General features: G+C 36.8%; 1 protein-coding gene across 1 annotated transcript in view; it reads right to left on the bottom strand.

Moving 5' to 3' along the window:
• The window catches only part of LOC581977, a 30830-nt gene extending 26207 nt beyond the window's left edge, over positions 1-4623 (bottom strand). The window contains exon 1 of the mRNA XM_781954.5: positions 3909-4623. Within this exon, the coding sequence (XP_787047.4) occupies positions 3909-4120 (212 nt within the window). The 5' untranslated portion in view covers positions 4121-4623. The remainder of the gene's footprint in view (positions 1-3908) is intronic.
• Between the last annotated feature and the right edge of the window lie 18057 nt (positions 4624-22680).

Here is a 22680-nt window from a genome sequence, read left to right as displayed (position 1 = left end):
GTATAAATCTTAAACAATTCCTGGTTTTTCTTTTTGATTTCTCCGCCCAACCTTCAACTACAATCCGTTGGTATTTTCCATGTAGGAAACTTTCGATCCCATTCCCCCTTCTCCATTTTCTTTTAAATCTTCGACATATGTTTTGAGTCAAGATGTGTAAAATGAGAAGTGTTTACTGATGTAAACAAGACCAAGACATCCGAAGGAAAGAAGCTAACGACAGCCAATTAGGAAACAGTAAATCTACCAAAATGATTGTCAATTCGAAGTTAGAAATATTGTGAAGGGACAATAATGAAGGGAGAAAACAATGAAGGAGACGAAATCAACAACAGTAACAACAACAAAAACAACACAGATGTTATTGACTGAACTAAATTAATCACTGAATGCACTACGGTAGGGAAAAGAATGAATCGAAATATGTGCCAGCATCTTAAAGTAATTTCACTTTGCACTTCAATTTCATGAAAATTCTTATCAAATATCTATGGAGACAACATTAAAAATTACCTTCGAGTGAGTTTTCATCTTTGCCAACAAAAGGTTGAGATTGTAATTCACCCTCGACCCATAACATTCTGATTCATAAATACAGCTTTTTAGAGTGTAAAGCACCGACATGAAAGTTATTCATGTTTTAAAAAAAAGAAAGAATGATTACAGCGATTTGTTGGTCACGTAGCCGTATTTCTGCGCACAATCAATAAATGGTAACGTACGAGGCCAATTTACAAACATTTTGCTACTAATAAATTGACTGATCGATAGATGTTTCACGCAGTTAACTTCAGAATAAATGTATTTGATTATTCACAGATAGATCAAGATCAAGTGTATTATTGATTATATTTGTTGTTTCATTGAGACGAAATATATTGTGTAAAAGCGTCCCATGCACACCAACGCACGGTTTACAGTGTGAGTGGGAGATATGTAGCTTTCATATATTTGGATTTAACAGTGATGTACAACCTAACAATAAAATATAGAATGTAGCTGAAGTGACTTTAATAATTGTAATCATAAAAAACAGACCTACTCCAAATCATTCACGTTCAAATTACGCACCATGTACATTGGAGGGAACTTTTCAGACCCTCTTTTTCAGAATAGATAGGTATACCTAATATGAAGGATATACATATTCTAACATATCAGAAATAACTACAACAAAATTATATTTGTTATATTAAAGATCTGTTATTTTTCACACCCAGAGAACATTGTTTGAGCAACTTTTTCTTAACTGTTTTCTGGTTATTATTATATTACTCTAGATGTAATTCGTACTATATATTTATGCTGTTTTGAAGAGTTTATTTGCTGTTACTATTGCCCCTAGATAAGTGTGTTGGAAATACTCTCAAGAAGAATGTGAGAAAAACGTGTACAAAACAATAATGTATAAAAATGATGATATATTAATCTTGTTGATGTAATCAATAACGTTTGTTGTATATATTGAATGCAACATTTCTATGCCCAACGTCAAAATTATTGTAGTGCAAGCGTCGTCATTTTCTTGCACTACACGGCAGCTGTACACGTCGAACGAACGAATTAATTCACTACATGGACACAGAAAGGAAATATTTGTATACACCAATCGTTTTGATACGTATCTTTGCCCTTTTATGTCGACATAGTTTCCCATTATTTAGTGGGCGTCATAGCATTATTAGTAAGTGCAACGGGCGTTTCAGTACGGCCCTCACAGAACCTGTAATCTAGCCCCGATCCATTGTGCTTTTCAGGAGTTCAACTCTCTTATTAGATTTAGCAACTGGTCGGGAATACGGGTAAAGTATATTTATGCACGATCATACAGTGTATTGTTGTTTCCATTTGACTGTGACAAATTAAATCGAGAGTAAGATTTCAGTCTTGATTGGTGAGATATTATGTTGAGGTGAACTTGAGTTACCTACTCGATTTCGCCATCAAGAGAAAATACAATGGATAATATGCATACACTGAATCAAGTTGGTCACAATGTTTTCCCTTTTTTTCGTTTCTTTGATTTTTCTTGATAGTCTGGTGGCAAAAAAATTAGGTTCTGGACAAACTAGCTAAATTTATAAATGAAAACCACACGAAAAAGAGGCATTACCATCCCAATTCTACAAAATTATAAAAAACAGTATATAATGTCTCGTCTTATGTGTGATGAAAATACCGAATGAATAAAGACATGGGTGGACAAAATATTCAATAATGCAAATGGATATCATGATGAAGACAAACATGTTGACGACAACAAATTCATGATACTATACTAATAATTCAACTGCTTCTATTTCTACTACTACTACTACTACTACTACTACTACTACTACTATTAATACTACTGATACTACTAATACTGCTACTACTACTCCTCCTCCTCCTCCTCCTACTACTACTACTACTACTACTACTACTACTACTTCTACTAATACTTTTAGTCCTTTTTTGTCTACTAAAATCGATAAGATTAATAAAAAAAAATAAGGTCTAAAATGATTAAAGATAATAACAATAATAACAGTAATACAAGAAATAAGAGAATACTACTATCACTAATATGAATTATAATAGTTATTTAAAAAATGAGGAATGATAATGATGATAATAAGATACAAACAGCAATATAATAATAACACTGATATTGATGTAGATGATACTGATGACGGTAGGGACATTAATAATATTCATAATATTTGATAACGATAAATGGCTCTAAAGTGTTTATAGTAATGACTACAAACATTATCGTACATGTATTTCAATAAACCATTAAAATCATTTTTAAGTCATCAGTGAAGTTTAAATGTTGATATTTAAGTTTGGGTTCAGGGTATTTAGATGCGAAGCTTTTAGAGACCCATTTGATTCTAAAGATACAGTAAACAGAGAAATAGTTTTAGTAGATATTAGGTTTGCACAAACGTGTGAAGTCAGGACAGAATATGTCCCAACACTCTTTCAAATCTTGAAAGATTAACTCAGAGAATAAAAACATTCTAGAACATCTTCATTTTCTTGGCACAGGTATAATGTTTTCCTTTGTAATTTAGAGTTGCCCCTAGACATAAATTATATGAGTGAAGTGTTATAGTCACACTTACAGTTTATCGACGATAAAACTCTGAACAATGTGGGATTGCTACAAAACGTACGTGTAAATGATCACGAGATGGTCGTTAAAGATGCAATGAAATATGTTTTTTGTGCTATTCATTGCCCAAAGGAATGTCTTAATAGGCTTGCAACGGATATTTCCCATGTAATATTCCCAATTCATCACATCATTTCATCTCATGCCAAATATGTTTACGTATAATGCATCTCAACTTACATTATTTTGTTTAGCAGAGGAGAAAAATGAACTTACACATTTTATGTTTTTTTCTTCTCGTTTTCATACATTTGTTTTGCTAGAAGGCTCATGAATGCAAAATAAATTAACAAACATTATATTCAATTACTAAATAATTAAAGTTTTATTGCATCGTATGTGTATATCAAGAATTGAATGGCTCAGCATAACATTTGGTATGACTAAATACACCACCCCTGATTTCACTCCGAATTTCTGAATCTTCTCTCATAATAGGTATTTATTCAGCTTCTGTTCTTGATATTTTTTCACCAACCATGATATTCTTGCACAATCTGAAAGTCGCCAGGGTAACATGATATAGGGGAACAGAACAGAATGTATTGCATTACGAAAGTAAGAAAACATTGTTAAGGGAACAAATGCAAGAAGAAGTAAGAGTTGTATATCTAGAGATCGATTGGTATATGAATAAGCAGACCAACAAAAAAAAAACACGATTTTTTGGAAAGTAGAAGGCATGCTAGGAAGAAAAAAAAAGGAAGCACGGGTATCGACGTTGCACTGGGGGCTAGGGGGCACTCACCGTTCTTTCATCCCGGCGGATTCGGCGATCTGTTTGCTGGTCTGTGGCTCTTTCTGAGTGGCGATCACGTTAAAGAGGCCCGTTTCACACCCCAGGCTCAGGGCGAGGGTGATCGTCGCCGCATTGATGGTCTTCATCATCCGATGAGCAAACTCCGGAGGAGTCTCCTCGCTCCCAGCTTCGGCTTTCCGCATTCGAATCTCCGCATCCATTGTTTTAGAAACAGGTATGTGCTGGTAATCTGAGAATAAAATTGGTTTCTAGTGCTTGAGAGTGAAACAAGAACAGCTCCCGAAAATGTGTACAGCTGGGCCTAGGTGTCGATCCTACTTGTCTCTTGGCGAAAAAGAAATCGGCCTAATCTTCTTTCTTTTCCGAGTTGTCAAGAAAATCCCGGAAAAATCAGGAACAACTACAGTCCGGAATGAGCCGTGAAGAGGGAAGAGTCGGGCAAAGAAGAGAAACTACCAGCCCCGGCGTCAGATCATGAAAGTGATAAAAATCGAGCTCCTTGCGTTAGAAATGTGGATACTGCTCTTTGGTCGGTTCACCTCCTACTTGCTTGACTTGCTCTTACCAGAATGATTAGGGTAGCTGGCAGACAAACTAAATATATACATCCCCATCTCATAAGAGATACATGCTCCTATCTGGAGATTGTCTCTTTGCTTTCACTGCGCACGCTCAGATTTTCTTCCCTAACCTCTCTCCTCTGCGAGACTGTTCTCTCGTCTGTCGTTTCTACGATGATCGGGGCGTACACGCAACGCACATCACACAACCCTCTATCAGCCAATACTAATGATATAGCTGCTACGGCGGCGGCCGACCCATGGCAGCAGCGACTATTCACTCAAAACTTGAACTTCGCAAAGTCACATTCACAGGGATGGATAGAGGAAGGAGGAGGAGGATGAGGAGAGGGGAGAGAGAGAGAAGAAGAAAATGATAGAGGGGGATTAAAATCTCCTAAATAGAGATTAAAAAGAGATAGAGGTACAGAGGGTCACACACACAGAGTAAGAGAGAGAGAGAGAGAGAGAGAGAGAGGGAGGGAGAGAGAGAGAGAGAGAGAGAGATTCAGAAAAAGGGGGGGGGGCAAGTAGGAGAAAACTGAATCATATCACATGTATATTCTCTAATCCATTAGCCAGTCATGCCAGTGGCAGTCGGCTTTTTTTTGTTTGCGAAGAAAATGACAAAATGATTTTATTGTGCTGAATTACATGTCTCGAGATTTGACCTAAGGTCTCTTTTCTCCCCGGATTTCCCTCTTTCTTTCGCTTTTGAAGCAGGCAAGGTTAGAAATGACATGAATAATGACTTTATTCTTGTTTTCTATTCTTGATATTCTATGGATATATCGCTAGAGTAAAACCCGTAAAACGAATTTTATAACAATATTTGTATTTTTGTTGATAAAGATCCAATACAAATAATTCTTTTCAACATTAAAGTCACTCTTTTATTTTACAAAAAATTATTATGATATCAATTAACACTTATTAGGCTAAGGTAAATGGGATTAAGAACGATTTACGATTTTATTGGGTTGGTATTAGCATAAAAGAAAAGGTGACTAATTAGTAATTATCACGAAGGGTGAAATATCATAAAAATGGACAAAGGAGAAAGACGAGTTATTGGCACAATCTATAGGGACAATCCTGCACCAAAAACAGGCCACTGGTGCATGCTTTTTAAGGCATATTATAAGTGTGGAAAGAAAGTAATTATTTGAAGGTTGTAATAAATATACACAAACAAAATGTGAATATACATAGGTCCTTTCAACAATTCTGAAGACACATACGACGCTAACCGAAAAATAACAGAATCAACTTTTATAGTTTTAAAACTCTAAATTTTAAGAAAAGTACCATCACCAGCCCCAAGAAGTGAGGGAGCAGGCCGATAAATTTATAAATGATTTTAAGTAGGATCCTTGCATTTTCTTTGATAAATTTTAAAAATTTTAAGGAAAGTTTTTAAAGTGATAATTTTCCATTCTTTTACCGACTCCTAATATTTGTTTAACAATTATGTATATCTTTGCAATAGTCTTAAGCTTAAGTTACATCAACCGTTTGACTGGTTGCCGACTTCTGACAACCAACAAAATAAAATTCTCGACCACTGAAAACCTTTTTAAAGACTGCCAAAAACCTCTTGGTGACCTCTGACAACTAACTCCCGACCAGTGGTAGTCGGGAGTTAGCTCTAGTGTGATATGGGCTTTCATATAACACACTGGGCGTACTTATTTTTAAATAGCTTGCGACTTTTCATTATTATACTACTCTACTATCCGGATTATTGAGAAAATACTTAAACAAAGTTCATTAATCTTTATTGTCAATTCTTTTTTTATAGAGTTTCATAATAGTTTGTGTATAGTGTTTTTATTTCATGTTGCACTATTGTATTTTAGGCCGAACACTATTCATGTTAAAAACAATGTACGTTGGATAAATAAATATAATGAAATGACATGAAAATTGAATAAAATCTTTATTTTTCCCAATATGTTAAACACCCATGCACGGGTTTAAATATTAGTAAGTACAATGAAATAATGTCATTTAATTTCGTTTAAATGATATATGTTAATGCATTCAAAAAGGTAGAGTGGGGATATTGGCAAAATTATCAGCGTTAAGTCTATGAATATAACGATTTTCTTCTCTTTGTGACCTAAAAAGTTTGATAGAATATTATGTTTCCCGAATGAAGTACAACACTGATGCACAGTATTCGCATAAACGATTTGTTTTAACATTCCAAAACATATTGTCTTCTTGTGTGGTTGTCCCCTGACTTTGGTGTTATCATACAATAACATATTTTAAACAACGGTGCCCCTTGTATGGGACCTGCGTACATAAAAATTCTGCATTAAAACAAATTTATATTCAAATTTATTTCTAAATTAGAGATCGAGTAACTGTTGTCATTATATAGTCTTTACAATTTGTAGCTCTTTGAGACTTTCATATGGTCATTTTCACCTTTATTCCTATGATTATTCATAGGAGTGTTTGGAGTTTGGTCGTTTGAAGTAATGAAACTTGTGGGTAAAATGTTAAAGAAAAACAAATCTGGAAAGGTACTGCAGCCCATGGTAGCCAACGAATGGGACTCTTTCTTCATCAGAGTTAGATGTACATTACAGATGATTATTAGGGCAGGGAATACATCTGACATGTCACGAATTCAAGTCATCATTTACGTGCTCTCACTAGAGATTCAAACCGAAGACTTTTTTCTATCCCCTGCTGTACTGTTCAGGTCGTTTCCCTTTCACCATGGAGGAAGAGGGACGGAAAATGAAGCTCTTTCCCTCCCCCACCTTCCCCGTCACCGACCAGCTCACGACTGATGGGCCTACTTACCATGTACTTTTCAGCTGTACTTTTCGATCATGCTATACACCCATATCGTGTCAGGCCTGAAGTTACAATTCCTGCCCAGCGCATGCAAGGGCATTAGGGTTGAATGTCGCACTGGCTACCCCGGCTGTATCCCATTACGCCCCACTCTCGGTCTTACTACTGGCCAACACAAATCATGCATCGAAGTTGGAGACGGTTAATGCCAAAATGTAAGAAAATGTATTTGAATAACCATGTGATTCTTTTATCATCCATACCATTACATAAATACTCAATTAATTTTCTTTATTTTCTATTGGACGTTAATTTTTGACAGACCTATTAACATGATTACCATAACATGACAATTGAAGATCGAATAATACACATATTGAAGAATTCTATTTTCTATGACTTTTTCTTTCGTATCTTCAAAATCATTTTGTAATATTCCTCGAACCATTACCTCATCTGACTCTCATATTCATATTCCAAAGGATTAGCAGTTGGCAATCTTTAACACGATAATTCTACGAAACGTTCTTTATAATTAAGTCCTGAGTTTACTATAGTTGCTTCCTCGTAAAGTCAACAATATTTGAGACTCAGACGGGATGACCAATGCACTTGGCATATTACTTGATGCCCCATCCATGACAGGTCATCCCTAAATATTGGCCTCCTTAATCCTCAGTCTCCCTACGCCTATTAACCTAAGTGTCCCTGGGGGCAAATCAACGTAAATCCAAACTCTCTGACCTACTTTACTTTCCTTCTTCACCGAAAAGCACCATATAGAAGGAGAAGGGGTAGAGGAGGGGAAAAAGGCATCTTGGAATATTTTCTTATTCTCCCCGGTTGGCCTGAGTTTGATCACTTCATTACTGTCTAATTTCAATCAGTGTATTAATTGCGGGAAAAATATCGATGACCCTGAAAATAAGTTTGGCGGAAGTTTTGATTTACTTCCGTGGCGCGACTGGTATAAGCCTGCATTGAGTGATCCAGGGCAATGACTTTGACCGTTAATAACCTCCAGAAAAATAGCTCTCGATAAAGAAGGCGATATTTACTGAAGTAGGCTGTATTGGCAATGTATGCTTTAAAATACCATTGATTTGTTAAGCTATAAATTCAACCAAATTGGTGAGGTGAAAAGTATATGGGCATCAATGGCTTCAGGGAATAAAAGTTGATAGTAAAAGCCTACCTGTGAAAACGGTATCAACCTCTAGTACATTATTGACAGGATAAGTCGTAACCAATGATGTTGATTTGTCTTGAGCAAGCTTTGTTTTAATTACACTTAATAATATAATTCATTAGCTAATTGATTCCAAATACCAGTTATGAATGATTGACTCATTTTAATGCAAATTTCCATTTATTCCAATAACATACTCAAAAAGAATTATCGGTAAATATTATAATGGTAAAAATAATAACACACATTTACCCCAAAGCGTCAATATTACGTTCCTACGTGCATTTTAATTTTTTCGAGGAGGTAAGGCTACTTTTTTAAAGGGACATGTATCTCTGTTTTCATTGCAATAGCCTACACAGTGCCTTTAAAGGGTTCGCAGTTATCATAATACGTCATTATTTTAGCGGAATATTTTGAACATGAACATTTCATTGGGTAAATCATCCTAAATGTATCTCCATTCGTGTATTAAACGATTTAAAACAAATAACAAAATTCCTAACTTCAAGCATAGTCATTCTAATTTTGTTGAATGGAAACTTTCAAAGATGTTTTGAAACTGGGAGTGACAGGATTTGGCATTCTTAGACAAATTACATCCTTGTAATACTATTGGTATTTGATATACTTAACTAGATAAGATAAGCTAACAATTGACAAATAGCCAAGTAACTTTGATAAATGATGCCATGAAGTTTCGGTTACTAAAGCAAACTGAGAGTCTAGAATAAATCAATGGAAAAAACGCGAACATTTGTGTATTTTGAAATGCCATCAAGCTCGATCCAAAGCCAACATAGGTTTACTCAAACGCTCTATTTTATCCACAGTGAAAACACTTTAGAAATAAGCACTATTTATAACCACGTTTTTATCATAAAGCTTCTAAAAGCAGATGATCGATTGTAGATCAATTTAAAATCTGTCTCAAGTCTTTATCTTAATTTTAAGCCAAAAAATCAATGTCACTATTTCAGCCTGCCTGCCTTGATCCTATATATGGTGTATAGTTTTCTTTGTATTTCAGTTATTGTTATAATTCACTTGCAGTTTTGTATTGTCAGTATGTTACTGATTTATTTACTATGCTTTGTAATACTATTGTACATGTATATACATCACTGTTCTTTTGTAAATTGACCCTTCCAGCTTTGTGCTGCTGTTCGATAATTATATACCAATTAAAACATTTATTTAAAAGCAATTATATTCTGCATCATTCCTTTTTTAATATTTAAATTATTTCATGATAATTTTATTTTATATTGTTTGCTCTCTGTCTGTCTTTTCCCTTTCCCTCTCGCCCTCTTCGACCATCTCTTTTTTTTAATGGTAGGAATTTGTATGCAGTTGATACGTTTTATTAATTAGTTGTTATAATGGTTTAGCGGTTCAAATTCTTTTCAATATAATATTTACATAAATTCTATTCTTCTTTGATCTATTTATTACTACTTTATCTTTTTCCGATTCCTAAAAGAGCAAAGTGACTTACTTTTCAGTGAATAGCGCTATAAAAATACACTATATAGTTATCATTATCACCCAGACGAATAAGATGATTTAACCATGGACATGATTTAACAAGCCCGGGAGCTCAGACGAAACGACAATGATGTATTAGGTTTTTCAATATCCTACACTTTATTTATTTAATTTAGGAAAATCGGAATGTTCAGAATCGCTTTCAGGTTAGAGTGACCTGGAATGCTGTCGCTAAGACTATTTATTTTGATGTACTGATATATCATGTCACATGCTCAATTAGTATTGTTGACATGTTTCTTGTCTACGGTGGTTTCGATGGGCCCTTTTCATTTCCTTTTTTACCCAGATTTTTTATGAGGACAACTCTAACCAAGCGAAATATCTTCTTTAAAGTTATAAACTGGTTGATACCCATTCCTTTGAACTTGCCATTAGGCATTGTATCAATATTTAAAATATGTTATCCGGTGCAAAAGCCTATCCTCGAAAAATATAGTACAAAATAATTCAAATGTATGCCTTGGCGTTTTTTAAGTTAAACAAGCAAAATTGATCTGCATATTTTTACTGGGGAAAAGGTGTAATAATTATAAATTAAAGGACTTTCTAATGGATTAAGAATTATCACATGACAAATATAACTCCCGAGCTCAACCTTAAAATAAATGGGGGAGGGAGGGGGTCTTAACTAGACCCCCTCCCCCTCAGGAAATATTACCTGGCGACGCCTAAAGCATATACATCCGATAAAACTGGCTTTCTTATTTCTTAGGGATAATTGTAACTATTGCTTGGGAACTGTGGACCAGAGGCATTTTACAGCACATTTCTGAACAAAATTGCGATATATACTTTATAACTTTAGAATGGACATGCCTCTTGAAAAGACTACATGCATGAGTATGTTATAGGGTTGATCAGGATTTCTTCGAAATCCATGATTTAAAAAAGATATTGAATAGCATGATAAAGTTCTTTAAACTTATAATTTATCATATAATATCCGGAGCGCCTATTTTTAGATTTCGACATCCCTTTGCCCCAAAGGCATAACTGTTTTTCCTTTTTTATTTGCCATATTGACACTGCTGCTCCGATCGCCCAAACTAAAACAATAGCGATGCAACACGAGCCGGAAAACTACAGTATCGGTGACTAACAAGCAGGGTTGGTTTACAAGATCAAATAATATGAGGAGGCTTCTGTTCTATGTTGGTAGCTTGACGTCGTCCCCGTCTAAACTGATTAAGCTGGGGAAAACGAGAGGAGGAAAGGAGTTGAAAACATGGATTTAAATGTCTTGATTTGACTGTTCCCCTCTGACTTGGTCTTAGGTGGTGCTAAGACGCGGTAGGTGGTAGGTAAAATACGTCTTAAAAAGAACAACAGCTGTGGAAGACATCACAATTCACGGCGTGCCTCATGAAAGAACCGGCAAAACGCAATGGTTTTCAAATGGATTTTCCGCCTGAGAAATGTACGTGGGCCTTTTCCTTTTGTTGAATGAAGGAACGGAGCCCGTTTCTTTCACCAAACTTTCTCTCGAACTCTCCCGAGGTGTAAGCTAACTTCTAATCTCGATATGATAACTGATGTAAACAAATTTGCCTCAAGTAGTCTACAAGGTATGGCAGAGGACATTTCGTGTGGGGTGATCATCAAGTTGGCATCTGCTTGGAGTTTTCCTGCTAGGTACAATGACCTTGAAAGTGTTGACCTAAACATCCATGCTCAAGCAGAAGGCATTATTAGAAAGGAAAATGTATTGAGGTGTCCCCTGATGAACTTGTAGAGTTTCTTATCGAATGACGTTTTCTATGACACCTTCCAGACACTTCATATTTTCAGATTGATTTAGATTATTGTGAACTGAATTCATTGAACATTTTATCAGCATTTTGTTTCCAGGAATGCTTATACACGTAGTAATCAAATACTCAATAACCTTTTCATGATGTATGTCTTATTTCGAGTAAGGAATGTGATGTTACAAATATGTTGCACACATTTCTTAAAACAGCTGATAGATGAGAGGAATACTGCACGAGACAAAAAACATTCATGATTGAGTATAGATGTTAGTATTTTGAAATGTGAATATATACAATAGCCTTATCAGCTTATTTTTTTCTAGGTAAAAGGTATTAAGCAAGATAAACCTAGCATTTTTTTGAAAATATGTAGATAAAGGTAAATAAATGAGGAATCTTACATCTCTTTGTTGAGTATATTCCAATAAATCCATAATGACAATTTACCGTAATATTGCTGTATAATGATCATGGTAAATGTATTATTTGCCCAGGTTTCGTCGATCAGACAGTATGCCTCGAGATCCAGACAGATAAAAATACTGTCATCATGGTTATTCTTCCAAAAATAGGGGGTATGGACAGACAAATGGAAAAGCAGGGAGGGAGGGGGAAGGAACGAAAGAGGGGGAGAGGGAGAGAGAGAGAGAGAGAGAGAGAAAGAAAGAGAGAGAGAGAGGGGGGGGGGAGTGATGGGAACATGTACATAGAGGTATATTGATTAAAAGAGGTAGCGAGAAATAGGGCGGCAGGGAAGTATCGGTCTACATCGACTAATCAGTCATTCCCAAACGGGATGGCTCGATCTGCCGACAAACTAAACGGAAGGTTGACCCTATTTGCATTGTCACTCGTTTCTTACAAATGCCCTGATTGGTGGGGAGGAGCCACACGTAACCATAACAACCCAAGGTTAATGGTAATAATGGGTTATAGCTGATCTCCTGTAGAATCTACAACCAAAGTACATGATTCGTCTCGGGATTTAATGTTGGGGACAGAAATTCGTTGACTGTTTTAGTTGTTTTTAATCTCACATGAAAAAAGTATGCTAGTAAGAAACTTTATACATGACATAGTTACATATACATCTTTAGGGTTCCATTTGGGGTTCTAAAATGGAGGATGTATGATTTTTCTTCATAATTTTAAGCAAAAACATGACTCTGCTGTTAATACAGCAATCATAACTGATGTCGCCAAAATAACATAGTCAGGCGATTCTCAAGTACTGTTCCATCTCCAACTATTAAATAGGAACCCGTTAATTGTTTGCTAACTTTTTCATTTTAATCGTAAACAATAATTTCCCAGAACTAAAGATTGTTCAAAAAAATAATTTCCCTTTCCTGCTTTGAAATATGGTCAAACATAAGGGATACTGATTTCCAATTTCTATAACTCAATTTGAATTGCAAAGAGCAAATGCTTTTGCCCCTACGTAAAGTTAGTATTGATAAATATTATCAACCACCAACACCATTGTATGTCACACCAGGAACATACCGGCATAGGAGGGCATCGGCTCCACGCCGAACCACCCGGTCAGACAGACACACGTAAGGACATTCACAGCTGCGAGTGGAAATTAAGTGATTAAACCCTTACCCAAGCAGTGGCCCACTGCCTCTTCAACGATCGCAAATTATCTGAACAGAGGTGGAACCGAGACGAAAGCGTTCCTCGTAGATCTATCTCACAATGGTTCGTATTGTGGACCTCTGTTGAAGATCTATGTCATCCCAAAGGTGTTCAAAGGTACTCTTTCGATGTAACCAATCATTGAATAGAAAGGGACATGATTTCCTAGAAGAGGGATTAAAGGTCCGCTTCTTTTACGAAATGAACCTTGAAGATCAGCTTGAGTTTGGTAACGATAGAAAATAAATTCTCACAGAATCCAACGAAACGTACACTGAATGTTCAAGATTACAAATAAATGACATGTGCGGCACGATTTTTGGTAGAAAATGTATAGGGGCTGAGTAATAAGCATACAAAGATAAGAAAATCAAGGTAAGTAGCCCAACACACAGGCCACTACTAGTATGTGCAAAAGAGGGTTGTGGTTTTTATTGAAGATGATTTCCAGCAAGTTTTGTGAGGTTGTTTCTATTTTACTGGTTCAAACAATCAATCTACTGCAGGAAAAACAATCCAGAATATATTATAGCCATGTTCCCTCGACATTCGAGCTCAAGATTAGCTTTAAATCCCATCTCAAAATTGCAGAGATTAGATGCCGAGTTGCAGCCAGAGTTTTCTCGGGAAGAAGAACTGTGGATGTATCGTGGTTCAGTCGCTTGACTCTTAATCCTAGGGCTGAGGGTTCGAATCCCAGCCCAATCAATCCACATTTACCATTCTCCGTGATGGTGTGATTGGGTTCCGGGCAGTCGATCCTGATGACGCCTTCCTGGGTTTTGATTTGGGATTCCTCGGCTTAATTAATCGAGGGTCGTTAAGCAATTTAAACACGTTCGACATATTCTTATTGGCTAGCTTTGTGTAGACGACTCGTAGTAATACTGTACAACTCGGCAAAACTCATTGAAAGTTTCCAATTATAATCGTCCTAGAATTAAAACCCAAGTCGTTCTTAATCATTATTTTAAGCTGTCTAAAATCTTATCTATCAAGCAGCAATTCCAAAGTCCAGCGACTTAATATGATGCTTAACTTTTCATTTCAAAGTATTCAACTCTCAATATGATTAGGAAAATATTGCCACGTGTTTCTATTTTTTAGACGTCAATCAACTTAAGATATTTCCAGCTATTACTTAACCTCGTGCTAATGCAATGATTTGTCGCAAAAACTATAAAAGAATTTCACGTCATATTACATCTTCGTCTGTTAACCTCCCACATTGTTCAAAGGTCAGAAAACCTTCTCCCTTGAAGTATAGATTGCTCAAAGAAAAATAACACTTTCTCTGGTACTGGTCTAAGAAATATGCAATCGTATATATTCTGTGAAAGCGCACTCCGTACGATAGGAGATTTTGAGGATGTTTGGCCAATTGTTAAATCTCAAAGGAGGGAGAGCAGATACTAGAGTACATCCCTTTATGACAAGGTATTGTTTGGAAATAATAATACATCCATTATAGTATATATTAAAGTAAAATACCATTACTAATTATACAAATAATACACAGCAGTGAGCGCTTTAGTAAGCATTACCCACACAAGGTGCCTTTGGAACAGTTTAACATATACCCGAGGCGATAAACGAGGGTGTTGCTTCGAAGGTAATTTTGCTAATGCCCGAACAAAATGATGAGTATTATTTGTTTTATAAGATGATGTTTTATTTGTTTTATAAAATGTAGTTATTTACTAATGCTCGGTCATTAGTAAAATTACGTGTAAGGCAAAATAAATGCCTGGTCACGTGCACGCTCTCAACCAATCATTTGATGAGGATCCGCTTCTTCATCATCCGCTGTATAATTATGTAACAATAGCACGAGCATGAGACCTACAGCCTATGATAGGGGTAATGTAGGAAGGTCTTCAAAGGGCTCACGAGACTGGGTATTTGCCCGAATTCACGTTTTCAGATTCGATATTGTCAGTCTCTTCAGGTGTCGGTCTACCGGGATGCCTATGGCAGGGGTTGTCGTTGAAATAAAACTTTTAAACAATGTCATTTTAACACCGTAATTGCACACTGCAAGCAAAAATCTTTGACTTTGTTTTCACATTCAGGTGTTTCATCAGCAGTTGCTAAGTAACTATCGGCACAAACGACGCAGAACTGGCGCGGATCCAGGATTTCTTAGGGGTGGGGGCCCAAATTTGAAATCAATTTGAAATTTAGTGTGCTGAAATTTGAAAATCGTGCCGGCCAATATTTCGCTCAGTGGGGAGGGGGGGGGGGGGGGGGAGGAGGGAGAAGTGAGCACTATTTTTTTTTGTTTAGCCCTCGAAAATTTGTAAAATTGCACCCCTCCCCCTTGAGCGCCAGTGGAGGGGGGGGGGGTCCATTAATTTACGTGTTTCTACCTGTTTTTCAGAAGCTCAGGGGTTTTATACATAAAATTATCGTCAGATGAGCATATTTTTATACCTTATTTTTGACACTGGCAGGTCACGAAATGGCGTGGGTTCCAGGGGGCGGATTCCCCGGAAGTTCAGGGGTTTTGGACAATAAATAATGGTCAGATGAGCATATTTTTATACTTTATTTGTGACACTGGCAGGACACATATTGGTGTTGGGTCCAGGGGGCGGAGCCCCAAGAAGCTCAGGGGTTTTATACATTTAGTTATCGTCAGATGAGCATATTTTATACCTTATTTGTGACACTGGCAGGTCACGAATTGGCGTGGGGTCCAGGGGCGGAGCCCCCGGAACCTCAGGGGTTTTGGGCAATAAATTACGGACAGATTATCATATTTTTATACCTTATTTCTGGCACTGGAAGGCAGGCGCGGATCCACGATTTCTTAGGGGAGGGGGCCCAACTTTTTTTTTTTTTGCTTCCGAAAATTTGAAAATCGCGCCGGCCGAAAAGTCGCTCAGTAGGGGGGGGGGGGGGGGGGGGGAACAGAGCACAATTTTTTTTTTTTTGATCCTCAAAATGTTTTCAATTTGCACCCCCCCCCCCCCATTGAGCGCCAGGGGGGGGGGCCCAACCCCCAAAAAGGTAAAAATCACGTGATTTTACATGATTTTTTTTTCTCAAGGGGGGGGGGCCGGGCCCCTCGGCCCCCCCCCTGGATCCGCCACTGCTGGAAGGACACTAATTGGCGTGAGGTCTAGGGGGCCGAGTCCCAGGAAGCTCAGATGTTTTAAATTACCGTCAGATTAGCATCCAGCTGTCCGCCTTAGGGCCCTAGGTGGGGTCCAGGGGGCAGAGCCACCGGAAGTCAAGGTGTTTTAGTCATTTAATTACGGTTAGATGAACGCATTTCGATACCTTGATATCTTTCCCTTTTTATTTCCTTTTTTTTCCTTCTTTTTTCCCCCTTTTTTCCCCCTTCTTTACCCCCTTTCCCCCCTTTTTTTTTCCTTCTTTTTTTTGCCAGGGGGGGGGGGGGGCGGGCCCCCCGGGCCCCCCTTGATCTGCCACTGGTTGTACCACACTCGCGAACGACGCTAATTTATTGTCTGACGATCAAATACAAATATGTGAAACAGGTCCTTTACTATGTGATTCATACACTCTTTTGTGTACATTTAGTTATTTTATAAGACCAGAGAAACAAGTGTAAATTTATTCTGTGCTTTTCATTATATATTTAGTTTTGATATACCATTTTTATATCATCGTCGTGCTATCATGTCTGTTTGGCCATCCTTTTAATTCTATACGTTTCAGTTCTAAATATTCAATCTTCTCATTCTCGATCGTTTTTAAAAGATCATCTTAAAGGGAGAATATTTATATTTCTAGATTCCCAATATTTTCCTTCTTGAGCCTTGCTTTTTCTTTCGAATAGCTGCTTATAAAATGGTTCATTTTCATTTGTTTTAATCACATGAAACTCTTTTACTTTCTATTTCTGTTTTATACTCCTCTTTCAGTTCAATGATTGCGTTTTCATTAACACAGTGAACTTTCCATCTTTACATGAACTATTATTAAATTTCCAATAAGATCCTTTGAATTTGAATCATTCAGAGGTAAGTTAAAGTAGTTTAGTTGTACAGCTGAATGATCAGGAGCCATAGATGATATTATATATATTGCATTTGATATCATTTCATCTAATTTTTCGGATACAAACGAACCAATAATCAAGTCGACTTTGCATAAAAGGATTGATATGTCAATAAGTAAGTTGCTCTTTCATCCCATTTCTCACTCTCCAAATATCAATCAAATTTAATCTATCCACAAAATTGTCAAAGTCATTTTGAGGGATCATTTCGTTTACCAGTTCCCATGTAATCCAGGGCAAAATTGCTGATCGTGTTGAAAGCACCTCCTATTATTAGCTGAATATTTTGTCCATTAACCGCTGCAAGGGCTTTTTCAAACTCGAGTAACAAATTAATTTGTTCAAATTCCTTCGAGCGTACTGGGAAATATACTGTACATTGGCTATTGTAAGCCTTAACCTTTGTATAGTGAACTCCATTATAATAAACCTACCATTAACATCTGCAATTGCATTACTGACTTGAATATCTAGTTTAGAATCAAATCGAATAAGAACCCCCTTACTATGGTTTGTCCCATGACTAAAATTCGAATTTTGTTGATACCATTGATCGATTGTACTAATTTGTGTGGAGGGGTGCGTGGGTTCATGATATTATATTGCATTTTGATATTATATCATCTAATTTTTCGGAGACAACCAAATAATCAAGTCGACTTTGCATAAAAGGATTGATTTGTCAATAAGTAAGTTGCACGGGAGTGTGCGGTTGATGTGTGTAATCACTTGATGAAAAAGTAAGGTAGGTTGGAAATTCGTAACCTAATAAAAACTTTTATTATTATATATTATTATGAAAATTCTCTTTTTCATCATTTTTGTTGTGCATATGAAGTGTATAATATATTTGTATTACTAATAGTCAGCTTCATGTCTTCTTGTTATGTTCTTATTTTGTGAAGATGTATGAGGTAAGTCGTTCATGGCTTCAGGTAACATTTTGCTATGTCTTTCTTTCCGTATTCTTCCCAGACTGTCTCTATCTCTGCCAATATTTCCCCTACTTATTTTCTTTTTCTTTATTTCCCCCTTCTCACTCCTATCCTCGTCTTGTAATGCAACAAGTCTTCCTTGTCTTTCATTTACATAGTCAGGCGCGGATCCAGGATTTCTTAGGGGAGGGGGGGGGGGGGGGGGGTAGAGAGCACAATTTTTTGATCCTCAAAAAAATTTCAATTTGCACCCCCCCCCCCTTGAGCGCCAGGGGGGGGGGGGCCCAACCCCCCAAAAAGGTAAAAATCACGTGATTTTACATGATTTTTTTCTCAAGGGGGGGGGGGGGGGGCCCGGGCCCCCCGGGCCCCCCCCCCCCTGGATCCGCCACTGCCCTGAAGTGTGTTTTCTTCTAAACGCCAGCAGAAATTTCACCCATTTTCGCAGTGTAAATGCCCGCTCCGAAACAGCGGTAAATAATTCCGAGTTTCGGTGACGTGACTCTCCTTGTCTCCGATCGCATGTGCGATCGTATGCAGAGCAACGACAAGTCGCACGCGCACGCGCACCACTTATACAAAACTCGGATTGCGAAAATACCGACGGATTTTTTTTATGGGTTTTTCCAATAGTAAATATCAGTTAAAAATAAGATCGACGTTCTTTTGTAGAAATGGTGTTTTGGATATGAAATGTACCAGAGGAATTCAGGAAAGAAAAGCCCCCAAAGTAACATCTTTATATCTTTTCTCTTTTTTTTCTACACGGTCTGTAGATGTTGCTCGTGCCATTGAACCTAATAACATCCAGGTACATCATATCCTTGTTCTCTTGAAAGACGAGTCCTATCTCTAACTCGACGTTTGATAAATCAAATCAACCAAATGTCGTCACTCCGTGATAAGATTACATACCAAACTAAAGAAGAAAACAAGACCCCCGAAATAGCTTCTTCCTCTCTCTTTCAATTCTTGGGACAGCACCGCCAGGACAATAACAGGTAAGCACCTTTTGTTAAAGGCATTTCGAGGTAGCGGGAGGAGCTATATAATAATGATACGAAAATACACGTTTTCTCAAGCTCACGCCATGGGTAAAATAATTACAGTGTACTATTTATTTTTTTCTTCTATTTATCCTCTTTCGAGGGACTTTATTGTTCATATCATAAAATAACAGGTATTTACAACAGTGTTTAAATACAAAATTCATGCAATTGTAACATATCATACATAGTACAGAACATGAAACTAATGTGACATAATCACTAACTAAAATAATGAAAACATTTTTGTAACTTTTGTAACTTCGTTTTGTAACTTACTATTTATAATAGATCCATTCGGATGGAAAATGGCCGGATGACTGGCCGTACAAAACCAACAAAAGCAACCGAAAATTTAAAATGTTTGATCGGGGTTTAATCATTGCCCAATTTCATTTTTGAAAATATCACCAAAGGACATTGTAGGAGTTGGTTTGCTATTTATCAACTACAGTTTAAAGAAAATCTAGCATCTTGCTTTCCCTGGCTTATGATAGGCCTAACCGTAGGATGGACTTAAAGTTGAACAACTTTTAAAGATCCAATGTGCCCTATAATTATAGCCCATGAGTTTGTGTAGTAAGGAGAATAGTGAAAACGTAACATTACAATTGGGTTGGGTATATGGCTAGAACAGAGACAAATTAGTAAATAGTTTATTGTTAAATAAAAATTCGACAATATTTGTTGAAGAGCAGGAATTTGTTGTATCTATAAACTGAGCAAAGTAATCTAATAATAATTATGAACGAGGGCCAGAATACATAAATAATAGGTACACATGGAGGAGTCAGTATGAATTCAATCATTTGTTTTCATCCTTAACATAGCTATAATATTAAAAATATTAAAAAGTCCGTCAGAGTTTATGACTACGATACGTTAAACAATATGGCTTTTGAGATGGATAAATGTCTAGCTAATACATCAATGTCGTTAATAACGCACCAACCAACCACTCACTGCATATCTATCAGAAGAAAGGGCAAGGAGAAGCCGCGACTGAAATATTCCAAGTTGACATCAAAAACAGTTTGAAGAATGTTCGTTCCGGTATTTAACAGGACAGGTGAGAGGAAAACTGAACATTGTAATATTTTTTACAATCATCACAAAAATAGTCATACGGTAATAAAATCATGCATGAAAAGTGGTTGATATAAAGGTGTTTGCCCTGCTCTCCATGTGTGGCATATGAATTTCAATTGGAAATGTTGACGATAAAGCTGTTTAAGCCCATGTCGTTATTAAGAGCATAACAACATTTCGCTCCCCTTGCCCTGACCCCCTCCTGAGCTGTAGGGAGAGTCAAGTCATAATTCGCTCCTGACCAGGAGATGAACTACGGCCAAGGAGTCCAAGAACGTACCTCAGGTCACTGAACCCAAACATTCAAGTTCAAGTTGAAATTTCAATTTATCCTCTCTCTGTCTCTCCCCCTCAATGACTCCCTCCTTCTCTCTTTATCTTTCTCTCTCTCTCTCTCTCTCTCTCTCTCTCTCGCTCGCTTCTACCCATCCCCTACACCCTCTCTTTCTTTCTCACATCCTTCCCCTCCTTTCTCCCACCTTTTATGTTTTTTCCCTAAATCATTCATATCTCATAATCTTTATATTTTATCTACATCTATTTCATCTCATTCTGTTTGAATGTTGATTATACATTTATAGAATAATAGGCGTATAATACACTCGTCAAACAGACGCCCAACGCACTCGCACAGGCACCCACTAATTAACGACACACACGCGCGCGCACACTCTTTCGTTGTTGTTGAAATGTTATGCTAATTCAGTTTATTTGGCATCCTTATTTGGCAACTAACTTTTTTTTTTTAAAGATATTTTTTTATATTATTTTCTCTTAAATCAAATACGTATTGTACAAATCATTCTTAAAAGGGTCCGTAACTTTGTCTCAGATTCTGAAACAAGCTCCTGGATTTAGCTCATGCTGCAATAATAATTATAAACCTTTAGGTCAGTCAGGAACCCCATGACTTTAACAAGCCGATCGCCTGTCTGATTATCAAGATATATATGATCGGAATTACAAATTTTGAAAACCGTTTGCCAAACGGTTTTCATTACACTACAGTCTTTTGGTGAAAACGAGTATGGTAAGACCGTCACTCAAATATTTGTTTACTTTTTTGAGGCACTTCTTGATCATTTTGAAGCGCAATTGTTTGAGGGCTTCAATATTACACAATTTCACAGACACTGATAACACGTAGGGCTGTGCATCTCAGATTTAACATTGTTAAACGATCCACCGAAACTGGATATATTGTACATTGATATTTTGGATTAGACATAAATTGCAATAATAAAAAAGAAAACAAAAGTGTATTTTCATAAACTGTTTAGAAAACATTTTTACATATAATGATCAAGAATATTAGAGTAAACTTGAGATAATTTGTTTGTCTATTCTCCCATTCCCTTCCCCGTTAAACATACTCTCAACACCCTCATCCACACACTTCTACCCCCCCCCACACACACTTATTGACGACAAACACACATGCGCGCGCACACACACAAAGCATGAACATCATAATAGGTCCTACCAAGATGTTACCAGCTTCTTGGTCCTACATTGTGTTAGTTAATATATCATTGTTGGTCCAATTGGTCCTACAAACCATTTTCCCCACGTAAACGCATAGTGATACAATTGGAGTAGGGAGTAAGGTTAGGGTTAGGGTTGGAGTTAGGGTTAGGTGTATAGTAAGATCAATGCTTCGATTAAGGGTAAGGATTGGGTTACTTTTAGTCTAACATATTTTGTTCCTAACGGCGAATAATACGGAATTCGGTGTAATGATCTTACGTAGGACCAATACCGAGTAGGACCAGTTGGGTGTCATTCAATCATTCCACCTTAAACTGGGACGCTTACTGGACTCTTCCATAGAAAAGTAAGACTAAGCTTTTACAAGACTATTAAGTGTCAAAAAGAGACATTTAATCATCATCTTAATAGATGTTGTGATACTCTTGTCACAAGATCCTTTACCGTTGTATTATTTTCTTTGATACATCATTCTCTTTGTGTAATTGTGTTGTTTCATTTTCAGGCCTTCATTTTTCTTTTCAAATCAATTATCGCATAACTTCTTACGTATTTCATTCATTGTTTTGTTTATATTCCTTTAAATATTTCGTTATATTGCTGTCTGGGACACGCTTTGTTACAATACTGTGCGGAACAAAGTAAGTGAAATTGAGTAACAGTTCC

Source organism: Strongylocentrotus purpuratus, unplaced genomic scaffold, assembly GCF_000002235.5.
Source record: "Strongylocentrotus purpuratus isolate Spur 01 unplaced genomic scaffold, Spur_5.0 spur5_scaffold_9, whole genome shotgun sequence".
NCBI lineage: Eukaryota > Metazoa > Echinodermata > Echinoidea > Camarodonta > Strongylocentrotidae > Strongylocentrotus > Strongylocentrotus purpuratus.
This window is presented reverse-complemented; position numbering and strand designations above follow the sequence as displayed.